Source organism: Micropterus salmoides, unplaced genomic scaffold, assembly GCF_014851395.1.
Source record: "Micropterus salmoides isolate LMB-PRFRI ecotype aquatic unplaced genomic scaffold, ASM1485139v1 Ms_hic_scaffold_12, whole genome shotgun sequence".
NCBI lineage: Eukaryota > Metazoa > Chordata > Actinopteri > Centrarchiformes > Centrarchidae > Micropterus > Micropterus salmoides.
In genome coordinates this window covers 21,821,886-21,837,181 of record NW_024040263.1, presented here as the reverse complement: position 1 = coordinate 21,837,181, position 15,296 = coordinate 21,821,886, and the positions used below count along the sequence as shown (strand labels likewise).

At 39.6% G+C, this 15,296-nt stretch overlaps 1 protein-coding gene across 1 annotated transcript; it reads left to right on the top strand.

Annotated features, from left to right (window-relative positions):
- Positions 1-378: 378 nt before the first annotated feature.
- Positions 379-11,656, top strand: LOC119899412 (programmed cell death protein 4-like). Its single transcript, XM_038713957.1, has 12 exons — positions 379-480; positions 975-1,074; positions 1,429-1,746; positions 5,556-5,650; positions 5,994-6,107; positions 6,248-6,469; positions 7,607-7,704; positions 9,335-9,449; positions 9,975-10,082; positions 10,441-10,551; positions 10,684-10,823; positions 10,924-11,656. The coding sequence occupies exons 2-12, from the start codon at positions 1,032-1,034 to the stop codon at positions 10,982-10,984; spliced, it is 1,425 nt and encodes a 474-aa protein (XP_038569885.1). The 5' UTR covers positions 379-480; positions 975-1,031; the 3' UTR covers positions 10,985-11,656.
- Positions 11,657-15,296: the final 3,640 nt, after the last annotated feature.

Genomic DNA, 15,296 nt, shown 5'->3' with positions numbered 1-15,296 from the left:
TATAAAAAATCCATGAATAATTTTTTTTAAAACAATAAAATAAATGTCTGGCCATTTGGTAAATTATCACAATAACACCATCTGCCTGACTCTTACCAATGTGCTGGAAAATGTGTGATATCCAAATCAGTACATATTTAATGAAGAAATACCTCATATTTAAAAAAATAAAAACAGTCATCAATATCATAATCATTAATGAAGTGTTGTAGCTGATGAGATAAACAGGGAAACTATAAAGAGCTGTTCTGCAGTCTCACAGATGGGGGGCAGCACTTTGGTAGACTCACTCCACAGAACGTGCGAGAACAGAGAATCCCGTGTTGTATTTTCATTGGTTCTTTCCTTTAAACCCCCACAAACCTCCAGCCAATCAGGGGAAGGAAAAACGGATCGACGCGTCTGCGTTGCTGGGTAGATATAAAACAAAAACAACAACGTTAGTGTCTGTCGGAGTTTGAAGCTTGGACACAACAGACGGTCAGTGATTTTATTGTGAGTTATTTAATCGACAGAACAAGGGAGATAGACGTGAATAGTTTACATGTCAGTGTTGGGAAGGGTTAAACAATTTTGTAGATGTTAGCTAAGAGATGTACATCAAGCTAGCGGACTCTGTGCAGTTAGATTTGAGATTTTCTTGTCTCTTGGGCTTCAACAACAGATAACGTTACATGGCGAGTCAGCGATGTAAGGAGGGCTTAGCAAACTGTAACTTAAACTGCACAGTTAGACTATGTGTGACAGTTGTAATCGTCCCCTACGTGCAGTTAGGCACTCTGTAGTTTGGTCCTTTTGACGCAGCTCTCCGTTGACAGTGAACATTGAAGCTAACGTAGCGTTAGCCGTTGTTTATCAACAGTGCGACTTTGAATGAATAGGGGGAGGGGAGGCTGTTGAGTTAGCAGCATCTCTGGGCATGTTATTAACGCGTGTCTGCATATAACACTTGTGTTTCCTCTTCAACATTGCAGGTATCATTTGAAATTCGCACGCTGTTCTGCTGCACAATCTCTTTTCTATTTTAGAACATGGCAACTGACTGCGAGGCCTGGCTGAACGCAAACCCCGTCGGTAGGTGTGAGACAGTCAACGATTTAAATGCTTCATCAGCTGTGTCTGATGCAGGGCACTGGGACTTTTTCATGCGGAAGTGGTTGATTGCGTACTTTTCTTGCACTGCCTGCAGGTTTACTGACTTTATTCTGCTGCTTGCCCTCCATTTGGTGGGGGACTGCAGATAAAACATTTTTTTATCAATTATAGTGTAATTCAGTCTTAAATAAAGCGTCTTTTCCTGAGTTTATTTTATTTACACAAAGAAAAATATATGTATCAGCTCCCTGATCTGTTCTGCATATAAAAGCTACTTTCTTATAGTCAGCCAACTTCAGCATTAACTCCCCATTTATCCTTGTAATCCAACAGAGGCTGAGGACCTGAGTGACTCCTTTTTATCTGGAGACGAAGACACTGGAAGATTGGGCATCTCCAACAAAAACATCAACAATGAGATCAATGGCAACTGGTTGACCTCGTCTAGCAACAGCATCCATGAAGCACGCCTCAAGGCGAAGGCCAAGCGGAGGCTGAGAAAAAACTCCTCCAGGGACTCTGGGAGGGGGGACTCTCTCAGCGATAATGGGGATGTGGTTAAGGGGACCTCTGCGGCACCCACCAGCCCCAAGAGCAAGCTGCTGGACAGAAAGTCCCGATTGGGAAAGGGCAGAGGTCTGCCAAAGAAAGGTGAGAAGACTTGACATTTTAAAAAAGTAATAAGTCAGTCCAGTTTTTTTTGTTTGTTTTTTTAATAAATGTGACTGTGAAATTGTTATCATGAGATTTGGTTAACTATTTGCTGGTCATTAACGCAGGCAAGTTAAAGAACCACTGGTATTTCAGTACCCAGTGCTACAAGGGACCTTCATAACTGCATCGTCCCCTGGGGCGGGGGTCCATCCAGGAGTCGTAAACCAATTGGCACGTACATAAATGGCTAGGTTTTAAAGCACCCTTTTCATTTCTTGCCATCTACTCAGCAAAGCTTTTCTGGAAATTACCATTATAAGCTCATTAATAATCCTAGCAACATTTGCGTATAGTGTACTAGTGATATTGTATCAAGTGCATGGTCTGTGATGTGAGTATGTCACCTTTTGAACTGAGACAGTCATCTGTAATTTTAAGGGAAGTTCAGTATAAAGTTACTTTCATAAGGTTTATGGAGCATATGTTTGACCTGTTGTCTGTTTTGTGTTGCTGAAATGAGATGATCTTGGGTGTCAGGACACAGTGATAGCTAAATTTTCTTATTGTGTGTGACCCTACTGATTATGCATTAGGCATTCAGCTTAACAGGTTGCATAATGGTTTACTGTCCTTTTCCAGTTTTTATATATCAACCCAAAGAAGCCTGCCTTCTCCTTGAACCTATCTGTATTTTACAAGTATCACTGACATCACAAACATAAGTAGAAAAGAATTTAGTGTGTCAAGTGGCAACATCTTCTGATAGCCCAGCTGCCTCTCACTGCAGGTCCTCATTCAGTGATGTAAGCATGCGATGCCTACTTATAAGTCGCAGCAGACTGTAGTTACTGTGCTCTTCACATGGGCGGTGGAACTGGAACAAATGTAGTTTCTCTTGGCACACAGTCTGTCTGTTTTTCTGGTTACACAACAACTGCCACACCAGTGGAGCCCTGTTATTTGAGCTAACCTGCATTAAAAGTTCATGCATTGCAGTTTTGAAAGAAAAATGCCGTGGATGTGCAGAATTGTATGCGAGAGCAAACCAGTGTATACAGTGTTTCAACGCTGAACTGTCACAAACAATGTGGGCTATGCTAAATATAGTGGCATGTCATATGCCACATACTGGGTGGGGCTAACAGAGGTTTCAAAGCATGTCACACAAGCTGCTTTGTGTTGGGCTTCTTAAACTGTTATTGCTGACCTCAGACCTAGATGATGTTTGTTTGTGTAACACATGCAAAGTCACCTCCCCAAGCAGAGGGTTTATACAACAGGGCTGGGAATTGGTGCAGATTACATACACATGTAATGATCCATTTAACATTAGTAATATTATATTACACTATAACTATAGCATTACATATTTGGACCACTGGACAAGACCATTCTGAAGTCTAGCCCATGTTACCGACTACAGCCGAGAGATGTGCTGTGTGAGATAAGGAAGTCAGGGAGAGAATGGCTCTGGGTTTTTTGGTGCAGAGATACAGGAAATGGAGCATCACCATTTCATCTATTGTGTGGTTGTAAGTAAAACACCGAGCACCTGCCTGCAGACTGAATGTAAAGTTAAAGGCTTACTAGGTTACCTTCTGTCATAATGCCTTTTACTTTGCTTTACTGCTATTTACCTACACTTAAAAAACGAATCAGTGAGACTTTAATGAAATTACCATGTATTTTAAAAACAATCTGGATTTCTCAGATGAAATTGGAGGATGGTTCAGCATGATTGTAGTGGACAGGAATATATGGTCTAAATATACAACTTCAAATGGGAGCAAATATAAACACCACACCGGTAGTTAATGCTCCTCTTTTCAGCCTAGCATGCAGTCTGCAATTAATTCATCTGAAAGGATCTGTATGCAGAGTAGCCTCACTACAGAAACTAAACGTATCCGATATGATGTATGCCATATAACTAGAGAGAAAGCGTTCTTTGGTTGCTACAGAGCGATGTACACACTCACAGCACTACAGTTGTATCTAGTAACTACCACTCTGAGCTCTCGCAACAGTAAACGCTCTGTAATGGCATTTAACTGCCCATAAAATTACTTAAACTTATTTCTGTGTTTGATACACAACTTTTAGTACAACGTGTTACTGTAGTAATATCTCGACCCACCAACTAGCAAGCACAAGGAAAGAAGCACAATGTGACCTCTCACCTGAAGTGCCGCTGTGGTGACGTCACCAGTTGACTCGACCCGATCACTATCTCACTGCCTGGAAAGGGGGCTGTTGCTTTATTTTTCTAAATAGACATTACATAGTTAGTGCACAGTTGTGGTTATAGTACTTGCTTTTAATGTGCTTTTATTTTCTATTGTTCCAAACCAAAAATCTTTGTTAAAAAGTTAAAAGTTTTAAGCAGTGTGTGAACAATACCATAGCTTTCGGGGAGCTCTTTTCTTTTTTTGTTCCGGGGGGGGGGTAATCTTACTGCTGAATCATTAATAGCTGTAAGCATGTAGGCCTGGGGCTGACTGTGAAAGTATCAGGCATGTTTGTCTTATACTACTACTACTACTACTACTAATTATAATTATAGGTAGCTGCTACAATTACGCTTCACACAACAGCTGCGGCTGTGTTTTCGACCTGACCTTTCTTTTCTCCGTGAAAGGGAAGAATTTAGAAAGTTGCGTGACGCTGTGGGGAAACCCCAGCTGCAGCAGTGCATGGATCACGCGTAATATTCATCCAGCCAGAGGGAACGATCACGAACCGTTCACAGCGCGTCGTTCTTACTAGCGACACAACCCGTACCGGAGAGGGAGTGGGGCGGTGGAGTGTACAGGGCCAGGGACAGCTGCTGCTGACGGTCGGTGATCATTCCCTCTGGCTGGATGAAGTCTGATGCTCCTGATTTTACGCATGGATCCATGATGATAGAGAAATACAGAAATGAATGGCAATAAAGCATGCTGTCAATATTTTAGAGACCCCCCAAAATATCACAGATCATACTTTTAGGGGAGCCGATGTCTTATTAAGAGGAGCTAAGCTCCCCCGCAGTTCGCACCCTGGTTTAAAGTTAAACCCCCGCAATAAATCAGATTATGAGCTTATTGTTTTGGGTGATAAAGCCTGGCTGTTATCTTGGAGCAGCCTCTCCATAGTTCTTTGCATTCTTGGTTTTGAGGTCTCAGGGATGATGCTGACAAAGAGAATGCTCTTTTTAGTTGGGTTAGCAAACACGTTAAGGGCAATAGTAAATCAGTGACTTATAGGAGTAGCCTATACTGTCTTGTCGTCTTCCCTGTTTTCCCCCCAGGGTTGATACTGGTGTTCATTCTGAATAGTAAACCTTATTCACTTAATGGTAACGTTAGCAAGTTAGTCTGTGTGTTTGAGATCAGTAATTCACTTGAAAGATATTAATTAGTTAAATGGTTTAATTTGGGTTAGGGGGTGACAAAAATAATCGTGACCAGATGAGTAATTGAATAAGTAATTAACAAATTAGTCGACTACGCAAATAATCATGAGTTGCAGCTGTAATGGATATTAAACAAAGTTAGAATAGGTTTAGTCTTTTGTACACTAATGTTACCTACTATAGATCAGCATCACCTTTCTGTTTCTGTGTCTCAATGTTTTGACACATGACACCATGCTCTGTAACCCCTCACCACCCCCATCTTCTTATTATGTATGTGTTGAAAAGGGTTTGAAGCTGTGTACCGTGAAATCTTTTTGAAAACAACACTGGCCTTGCTTTTTTAGTATATTTCTTTAACATGAGTGATGTTGTCAGATATCATGTCTAACATTGTCATTTTTGTCTGCAGGTGGGGCTGGAGGGAAAGGTGTGTGGGGCCGGTCCGGTGAAGTTTATGAACAGGAGGAGGTAGATGAGAAAGACCCCAACTATGACGAAGCTCAGGTACTGACTGTGGTGTTGGTATTGTAGATGTTCATTATACATGAAGTGTTTAGAATAGCATGATCACTTTAGTGCAATCCAACTCACAGCCCTGCATTAAACTGTTCTTATGTTAAGCTTATAATGTGTATTTTTTTTTCTTGAGATTTTGTATTTATATGGTCATTTGTGGTGGTGTAGTTTGTGACATTGCTGTACTAGATTGCACCATATTGTAAATTTTTATTCCCATTGTTATTTTGTACGCTGGATAAAATAACAAATGCCAAATATATATATATATATATATACTAATACCAAAAACTGTAGAAGTGAGTCATTTACTGTAAATGTGTTTTGACAGGAAAACTGTGTGTATGAGACTGTGGTTCCCCCTCTGGATGAGGGGAATTTTGAGAAGACGGTAACTCCCATAGTGCAAGAGTACTTTGAACATGGAGACACTAATGAAGTAGCGGTAAGTGTGCAGGAAACGCACTGCGCAACAGAAGCTGAAATTTACCTAGAATTCTATCCTTTGCAAAGTGCTATAAAGATAACAAGACTTGAACCCAACCATAAAGCTTGTACCAAGTTAACGTCTCTCTCCACGTGCAGGAGCTGCTCGCGGGACTGAACCTGGGACCCATGCGGAGCGAGGTGCCCTCGCTGGCTGTGTCGCTGGCCCTGGAGGCCAAATCCAGCCACCGGGAGCTCACCTCCAGGCTGCTGGCTGACCTGTGTGGGCCTGTTCTGTCCCGTGGCGACATGGAAAACTCCTTCGACAAACTTCTCCGAGAGCTACCTGATCTGGCCCTGGATACACCAGGGGCCCCACAGGTGAGTCTTCTGAGATACGTGTGTGTACACCTGTAGCTCAAGTAGTCATTGGATGTCATAGTGCTGTATGTAAATCTTAAAATTACCTTAAAATTGTAGTGAAATCAGGATGAGTATTCACTTAAAAATCCAAAGTATGATTGTTAGAGGTCAGTTGCTCTGGTAGACAAATTTCCATATTTAATTCAAACAGCAAGGCCCCTTGAGCTACATTAAATCCATGTCATATTTCTTTCTTCTTATTTATATTTTAGGGTATTTTAATGTTGAGACTCATCAGCCTCGTGTATGCTTCCGTTGGGGTGGTATGTTTTTACATAGTCTGTGGTTGAGCACAGGGGATGTGAGTGTGAGTGAGAGAGAGAGCTAGTGTGTGTATTTGAGCTCTTTCCTTTTCACCCTGCACAGACATGAGATCTCTGGCCTTTGTCTGTCTGCACTCGCAAAATGCAAACTCAGCTAAGGACGCTCAAAGGGTTATTGGTTGTCCTGCCCCCAAACCCCCTCCTTTCACTCTATTCCTTTCACCCCTCTCTTTTCTCAGTTTCACACACACACACTCCCCCCCCCCCCCCCCCTCATGTGGCTGCCAGTCTAGTCAGAGCCACGGGTCAGATGAGACAGAGCTGCCTCTGAAACAGAAACAATGATCATTGATGAGCGCAGGCTTTGTGGAGGCCAGAAGAGCAAAGCCAGCAGCTCTTTCGTTTCCTTAAATCATGTGCGCACACTACTGTAAACAAACACACATGTACAAGTGTCTCTGAGGCTGCTGTCAGTCACATGTCAGTGTTTTTGTGGGGCCTAAATATGTTTGGGTTTTTTTGTTTTTTTTTATATAAAAAATCCAAATGAATTCCCAGATTTAAAAAAAATTAAAATAGTGAACCATACAAATGACAGCGTCCTTTCTAAACAATCAAATCATCATTCTTCACGGCATTCTTGAAATGTCCTTGCAGGGGAAAAAAGCAATGTTTTGAATGTCAGTCATTTGTAAACACGAGGCCTTTTACGGCTGGTTACAAACTACATCTGTCACCTTTTTGACTTCCTTACATTAAACAAGGGAGGACTGCTTTATAATGCATACACAGAAAAACATTTGGTTTGTTTACACTTGTGTTTATTTTCCAGTTGGTGGGCCAATTCATTGCACGTGCTGTTAGTGACCAAATATTGTCCAGGAGCTACATCGAGGGCTACAAAGGCAGAGTTGACTGTGAATACGCAAGGTATGTGATTTTTAGTTTCCTGTTTTATGCTGTTATGTAAATCTTCAGAGATTATGTCAGGGCTTTAAGTTTTGCAAGTGAGATTATAGTGACCGCTAAATATGAAACGAGTGTTCAGCCATAAAATCATACAGAAGTAGGGCTGCAGCAATTAGTCGATGTAATTATAAAAAGCTGTCGACGCGTCATTACAGAGATAGCGATCTTCTTATTAAAATCATTTCTGGTTGTTATTTTTCTAACTGCCATGTCCTACATGGAATGCTAGGGGGCAGTATCGCTTCCACTGTCTGCCATGACTGCTTGACTGTAAGACTACGAAGAAAAAACATGCACTCGAAGCGGAAAGCAATTGAGAAAGAGGCTAAAAGCAGAACGGTTTATTGAAGTTTTGAGCCAAGAAATCAACTGTGTAGAACTTGAATATTGGCAGTTTTACGAAACTTGATGGCGAATCGAAAATGTGCTCCAACGTTTTTGGGGTTGCGAAGCTCCACAAGTGCCTGCGAGGTTAGCTGTGCCAGTCACGCCTACAGAGTCCCAGTTACATAGACCACTGCAGCAGCTGCAACAACAGAGCAGCAGAGACAGAGAAAAGGCCACATCTGCAAGATAGTTTCAATGTTCGTACCGCTGTTATTCTGTCTTTACAATCTGAGAAATGGTTTAAAGTACAAGACACATCTGGCTCGTGATGTACAGAACATTCTCCACTTGTAGGCACTTTATAAAAACAAACTACAGAAATAGTATGAAAGGGGACTGTTGCGTTATTATTGTAAATAGACATTAGATTATTAGTGCACAGTTGTGATTATAGTACTTACTTTTAATTTGCTTTTATATTCTATAGTTCCAAAGCAAAAATCTTTGTTTAAGTTAAAAGTTTTAAGCTAAAACCTACTTGGCAATAAATCAGATTATGAGCTTATTGTTTTGGGTGATAAAGCCTGGCTGTTATCTTGGAGCAGCCTCTCCATAGTTCTTTGCATTCTTGGTTTTGAGGTCTCAGGGATGATGCTGGCTAAGACAATGCTCTTTTAGTTGGGTTAGCAAACACGTTAAGGACAATAGTAAATCAGTGACTTATAGGAGTAGCCTATACTGTCTTGTCTTCTTCTCTGGTTTCCCCCCAGGGTTGATACTGGTGTTCATTCTGAATAGTAAACCTTATTCACTTAATGGTAACGTTAGCAAGTTAGTCTGTGTGTTTGAGATCAGTAATTCACTTGAAAGATATTAATTAGTTAAATGGTTTAATTAGGGTTAGGGGGTCACAAACATGTTGAGACTAGCGACTGATCGAATAAATAATTAACAGATTAGTTGACTACAAAATAATCATTAGTTGCAGCCCTATACAGAAGTCCTATCATTAATTATGGCAAACGGAGTGGTCAGGAAGGTGAGAGAGGGAGAGGAGAATCTGAACTTTCTGAAGTTTGTGTTCATGCATGTAAACGAGAATAGAAATGTATTAAAGATGATTAACAAAGGTTATTCAAGCGACCCTTGGTAAAAGGGTTCTCTGTCTTGGGGAGAAGAGCCCGTAATGAATGTAGGGATGAAAGTTAGTGTTGCAGTATGACTACTTTGTCCCACAAACCTTGGCTATTTTTTGATTTTCCAGGGCAGCACTAGACCGGGCGACGGTGCTGCTGAAGATGAGTATGGGTGGCCTACGCATTGAAAACCAATGGGGGACAGGCGGGGGCCAGAGACCTGTCAAGCAGCTCATCAAAGAGGTAAATTACACAAAGCAGACTTCAGAAGACACCGGCAGTACAGTAGTCTGTTAGTCTTTGTTGTGGTTCATTTTACCTTTTCTGACCAAAATTCAGTAGAAGCATTTTCTTCAATTGTTACAATTTTCTGTCAGACCAGGAAAACCTGAATGTTACTATATAAACATGTTTTTACTGTGTTGATATACAGACGTATGACAATGGAATAACCTAATTTAATGAGTGGAGAAACTAAGTGAAAACAATTACTGCTAAGTGAGACTTGTCTACTCCAACTCATCCTCCGCACTCCATCATAGATAAATGAATTGAAGCTTTCTGTGATGCTGGTTTTGCACAATTATACTTGTGTATTTAAATGACTGTATATATTGTTTTAGTTTTATTCTGTTTTCCAATTTCATTGTGCAGCAGTGTAGTAGACAAATAAATGATCCTTGATTTCTGTATCTCTGTAACTCCTTGTATCTGGAAAAAAAATGCCGCATATAAAAAATTGTCATTTACTATTCTCTGTCCTGTCAGATGAACCTGCTGCTGAAAGAGTACATCCTGTCTGGAGACTGCAAGGAGGCTGAGAGATGCCTGAAGGATCTGGAGGTTCCCCATTTCCACCACGAGTTTGTCTATGAGGTAAACCTTTTTTCTTCCACTTGAAGCAGAACAGCCCAGGCTTTCCTTTAAATCATCACAAAAGCAGGTCTATCAGAAGCCGAACTGGTGGAAAAAACTCCTCAAACTGAGAAAGAAATATTAATTGATCTTTACTGAACGGTATTGTGCCAGCAGATGATAATCATCTAATTACAAACATTTTGTCTTGATTTAAAGTCTGTATATTTTTATTTGTACCTCCTATTGAGGAGTGTAAAGACCTCTTAGTTGTAACTAAAATAACTGGATCTTATGTACTGCAATAAGTGCTTCTAGTAGACTGTAGCAAAGGTTTTGAGTATTAATAGAAGGCTGAAGTGTCTGATGTTTCCCTCAGGCGATAGTGATGGTGTTGGAGTCCAAAGGACAGAAAACATTCAAAATGGTTCTGCAGCTACTGAAGTCGCTCTCTGTGTCCTCAGTCAGCACTGTGGACCAAATGAGAAGGGTATGGGGCCACCTGGTGTTTCAGTTATGCACTGCACACATAGTTTCAATAGGGCACCAGCTTATTTGCTTGCAAGCCTTATAAAATATGCTGTTTTTATATACAGTGTGTCTTTTTCCCCCCCCTTTATAGGGCTATGAAAGAGTTTATTTGGACATTGCTGAAATCAACATTGATGTCCCGCGTGCATACTTCATCCTGGAGCAGTTTGTTGATAAGAGCTTCACTATGGGAATCATCGATGTAAAGTTAAGAGATCTTTGTCCCTGTCGGTAAGGGCACGCTACTGGTTTTCTTACACACACACCTTACACTCATGTCTGAAGGGAAATGTGTTATTACGGTTTGTTAATTTGTTCTGTCTTTTGTCAGGGGCCGGAAGAGATTTGTCAGCGAGGGAGATGGTGGTGTTGTCAAACTTGAAAGCTACTGAGGAGCCCTTTTTATGTGCCAGATTTCCTGAAGAGGATAAAGCTACTTTTTTACTTGCATATTTTTCAAAATAGTTGGGTACAACCCCCCCCAAAAAAAAACAAGTCAAAAGAATGTACATTTCTGAAATGAGGTGGGGTTAAAAAAGCAAACACATTTGACTGCACTTATGATTGAAACTGAAGTTGATAATTTTCTTCAATATAAATATTTGCATAAGGTAATCCTTAAAGTGCCACACCTCTGTTTCTGCCATTCCATGTTGTACAGTATTTTCCTTGATTTTACTGCCAGTCCTTTTTGTGTTTTCTAGAAAGCAGTGTTTGTACAGAGATGACTGGTTTGTGTCAGCTTTATAAAGGGGTATAAAAAATAAAATAAAGGGGAGCATGTTGGTTAAATGCAATATTGCCTCCCTAACTAGCTGCTGTTTCTATGCTGTGTTTGACCTTTTTTGTTTGTTTGTTTGTTTGATTTTTTTACCCTTTTAAATTACACAAAGATGTCATTATTGAAGGTATCAAGACTTGAGTACAGTGCAAAAACAAATACCAGTCGTGTAACTTCAAAACTGGTGTTTAGAGTGTTTATTTTTATATCTGGGGAATACTGGTGTGTGAGATGTACCATGTATTGCACCTTGTTTGTTCATTAAATCACTTAAATAATCCAAGACTGTTTGTGTGCGTATGTGTGTTTTAACACACAATACTACCTACATGTTAAACTCTTTGACCTGACATGAATTTCTCAGCCCTAAATTCACTCATAAAGGAAGCTGTTAACTGCCATTTTCTTGCGTATTAATGAAAAATTACAGATGCAATATTACAAGTAGTCTGAAGAAGTACACAGATCTTAGTAGCCAACCACACTGGAAGAGCAGGCAATAGGTGTAATCCTTACAAATAACATGTAGTAGGTAATTCATCAATGACTAGATAACAGCAAGACTTTTGCATCAGGTGACTCTCTCCTCCAGCTTCCTTATCTGCTCTATGAAGCTAAACATCTTTAACTTCTTGACATTGCACTTAACTGTTCACACAATTACTTATTCTACCAGAGCTTGAAAACACAGTTTGTGCCATCCATCTGAAAGGATTTTCTGCTAGTTTTGACTATTCCTGCTGCTGACTCATCATTGGACGCCTATTGCAACTGCTCCTTCATTGCCAGTTCCTGCTGTTTGACGGCCTCCTGAGCCTCCATCTGCATCTTCTCCAGTTTCTCTAGGGTGACTGATTTGAGTGGGAGCAGCTTTGGCTTGCACAGAACCATGGTAGGGACATCTTCCATGGAAAGTTGCCCTGTGGATGAAGAGGGGAAAAATCTCTCAACTCCAACATATAGTCACACATTTCATCAGCTAATGAAAATACACAAAAGCCTCTAGCACATGAGCAGTGAGAAATATTCTAACTTTTAAATAAAATACTGCAACTGTGAGTGCATTGCCAATATTTCTGAATTCTGTCAGTCTAGTAGCCTGCAACCTCCAGGATTTTAAAGGGGGAGGGGCAATGTTAATTTGACAGGCTCCTTATGTCTGTAGGCTCTGAGGTGACTTATTGAATTGCTAGCCAATGTTTCATTTGTGTTGCACTGATGATATCTTGTTTTTTTCCCCCCTCTCATGCATGAATAATCTGGACATTTTACACATGTGGTGCTCTGCTCCTAAGCAGTTTGCCCAGCTATAGTACAGACCCAAATGACAGTTATAACTGTTTGTACAGCAACAATGTCAATAGTGTTGACCTGTAAAATAGACTGTAAAGAGGGAGCACACAGCACAGAGCACCCTTTGACTCATTTTGCAAGCTTTTGCAAATTTCTACAACAGTTCACATGTTGTATTGAGCTCCACAAACAGTCTTTTGTTTGTAACTACTGCTGTCCAAATAGCTGCTGTGGTACAAACCTTGTTTAGGCAGAACTTCTCTGAATATTGACTTCACTTCTGGCATTGTGTCTTCTGAGTGCTTGCTGAAAGGCAAACATATTAGTTTATTACATTTAACATATTTTATCTGACAGATTCGTGAAACCAACGTAACACGGGTAGTTCTGTGAATCTAAGCAGCTCTGTTCAAAAAAGAGAAACTAAGATTTATTTATTTTTGATTGATAGCTGCTAATGTTGCTAGATATTTGTCACTTGATAATGAATGAATGACCTGACTCATGACTGTAATAAGACAGTAATGAGAGAGGTTGCATTCAGGCCAGGGTTGTGGCACAAGTTTAGTTTGACCTTTAGCATACTGTGATAATGTTGTAGGTTCAGTAACACAGAAGGGAAATTTTATATTAGTTTTGTAGCCGGGCAACATAAGGTAGTTACAGATCGGTATATCTCAGTTACAGTAACATTAATACAGTTGAACTCATACACTGATGACATCAAACAAACAAATAATATATAAAATAATCATACAAACAAAAATAATTAGCAACAGTGGTAACGTTATAACATTAACGTTTTTTGCAAAATGTAGGTAGCTGGTGCAATATGTTGAATTTTCACGTTTCTATGGGATTGATTTAGCGTTAATGTTATTTAGTTAATGTACGAATATATTTCCATTAACATTAAAGCAAAATGACTGACTGGGTTGTTGGGCTAATATTAAGATTGGGAGGAGAAATCGGAACCCGTAACGTTATCTTAAAATAGCTAGTTAGCTCGCTAGCTTTAGCGCGTAACTAAACGACACAGACCCAGCTAAAGTAATGGCAGCTTTCTTTTTGCGAACTACCTGTGAAATACTGGTTACTGGTGTTGATAATACAATGCAGTATATTTCCTTTGTGTGAACATGTTAAATTAAAACCACTGTTTACAAAATAGCTAATCCCACCTTTAGCGCCAGGACGAGATTACAGTGGTTGTCAAGACAACACTTCCGGCAGAATCATGTGACCTTCTTCTTCTTCGCGTTATTTCTCAGCCATAGTGATTTACTGACATCAACATGCAGCGCTTGCCCTCCCTCATTTTCCACCACTGAGGTGCTCAGTGGCCAGCAGATCAGACTGTGGTTGTACTGGGGAGCTTCCAACTGTGAATGTGATCAGGGTCTTCCTGCAAAAGATAGGCTTCCTCTTAATAAAACTCCCCTTAATAAATAAAGGTTAAAAAGAAAATGTTGCAGGTGTTATAAGTGGAAGGTTGTTAAGTTTTAATTAAGAGTTTTGCATAATTGTTGTAGTAATATGGTTTTGACCTGAATATGATACAACAAAAATGTGTTATTGTACTGTACATCATTCAGTGGTAGAAAGTAAGTACAGTTACTCAAGTACTGTCCTTACACTTTCATCACTTTATGCTACTTTAAACTAATACTCCATTTCATTTAAGAGGATATTTTTGTACTGTTGACTCCTGTACATTTATTTGACAGCTAAATGTAATAGTTACATTAAAGAATAACATATGTACAATACATATGATTAATTGTTTTAGATGCAATCCCCAACACCATAATAACTAGTTAACATTTCCTTCAGATCCACTGGCTGTGGAATGAAAATGCTCCTTATATGTTAAAGCATTAATAAAAATAATCCACCTATATGATATATAATAATATTAACCTCTAAAAGGGACCATTCTGCACAATTTGTACTTTTACGTTTGATACTTGAAGTATAATTTTGCTCCCAAGGCGATTGCACTTTTACTTAAATCCCGCTCCACTCAAAAAGATGCCTTCCTTACTTTTTTGAGCTTCACTGTGCAGAATGACCTACAGAGTTACAGAGACATTACAAGGCTGGAAGGTTCAAGGAAGGTTTCACTATTTTCATCTTAAAATCTGACATTAAGGTGTAAAGGTACAAGCATGATTTTGTGAAATCACAGCAAGTTTGAAAGCCAATTGTGGTGAAATATTAAATTTACCGAAGTGTGATGAGGAAACTTGATCTGCCCAGCTCACATACAGAAACTCGACTTTTCAGTGAAGTGGGAGACATCTTGTGTCCAAGGTTAGCATTTGCATACTTACATTTTCTGGATTTTTCAATGAGGTTAGGGTAGATGTAAGACGTTTAAACAAGGTAATTGAAGTTTCATGGGGGAAATCACAGCAAACACAAATTAAGCAGAGAAGACAATTCTTTATATGCCTCACTTTTATTTGTAATGTATTATTATTATTATTATTATTATTATTATTATTATATTATTATTATTATTATTATTATAACTGAAACAAAACAAGCTATACATGTAAATAAAGCCAATGTTTATCCAGGAATATTTGATTGTGTTTCAAAGTCTCGTGATAACAGTGGTTAGGCGT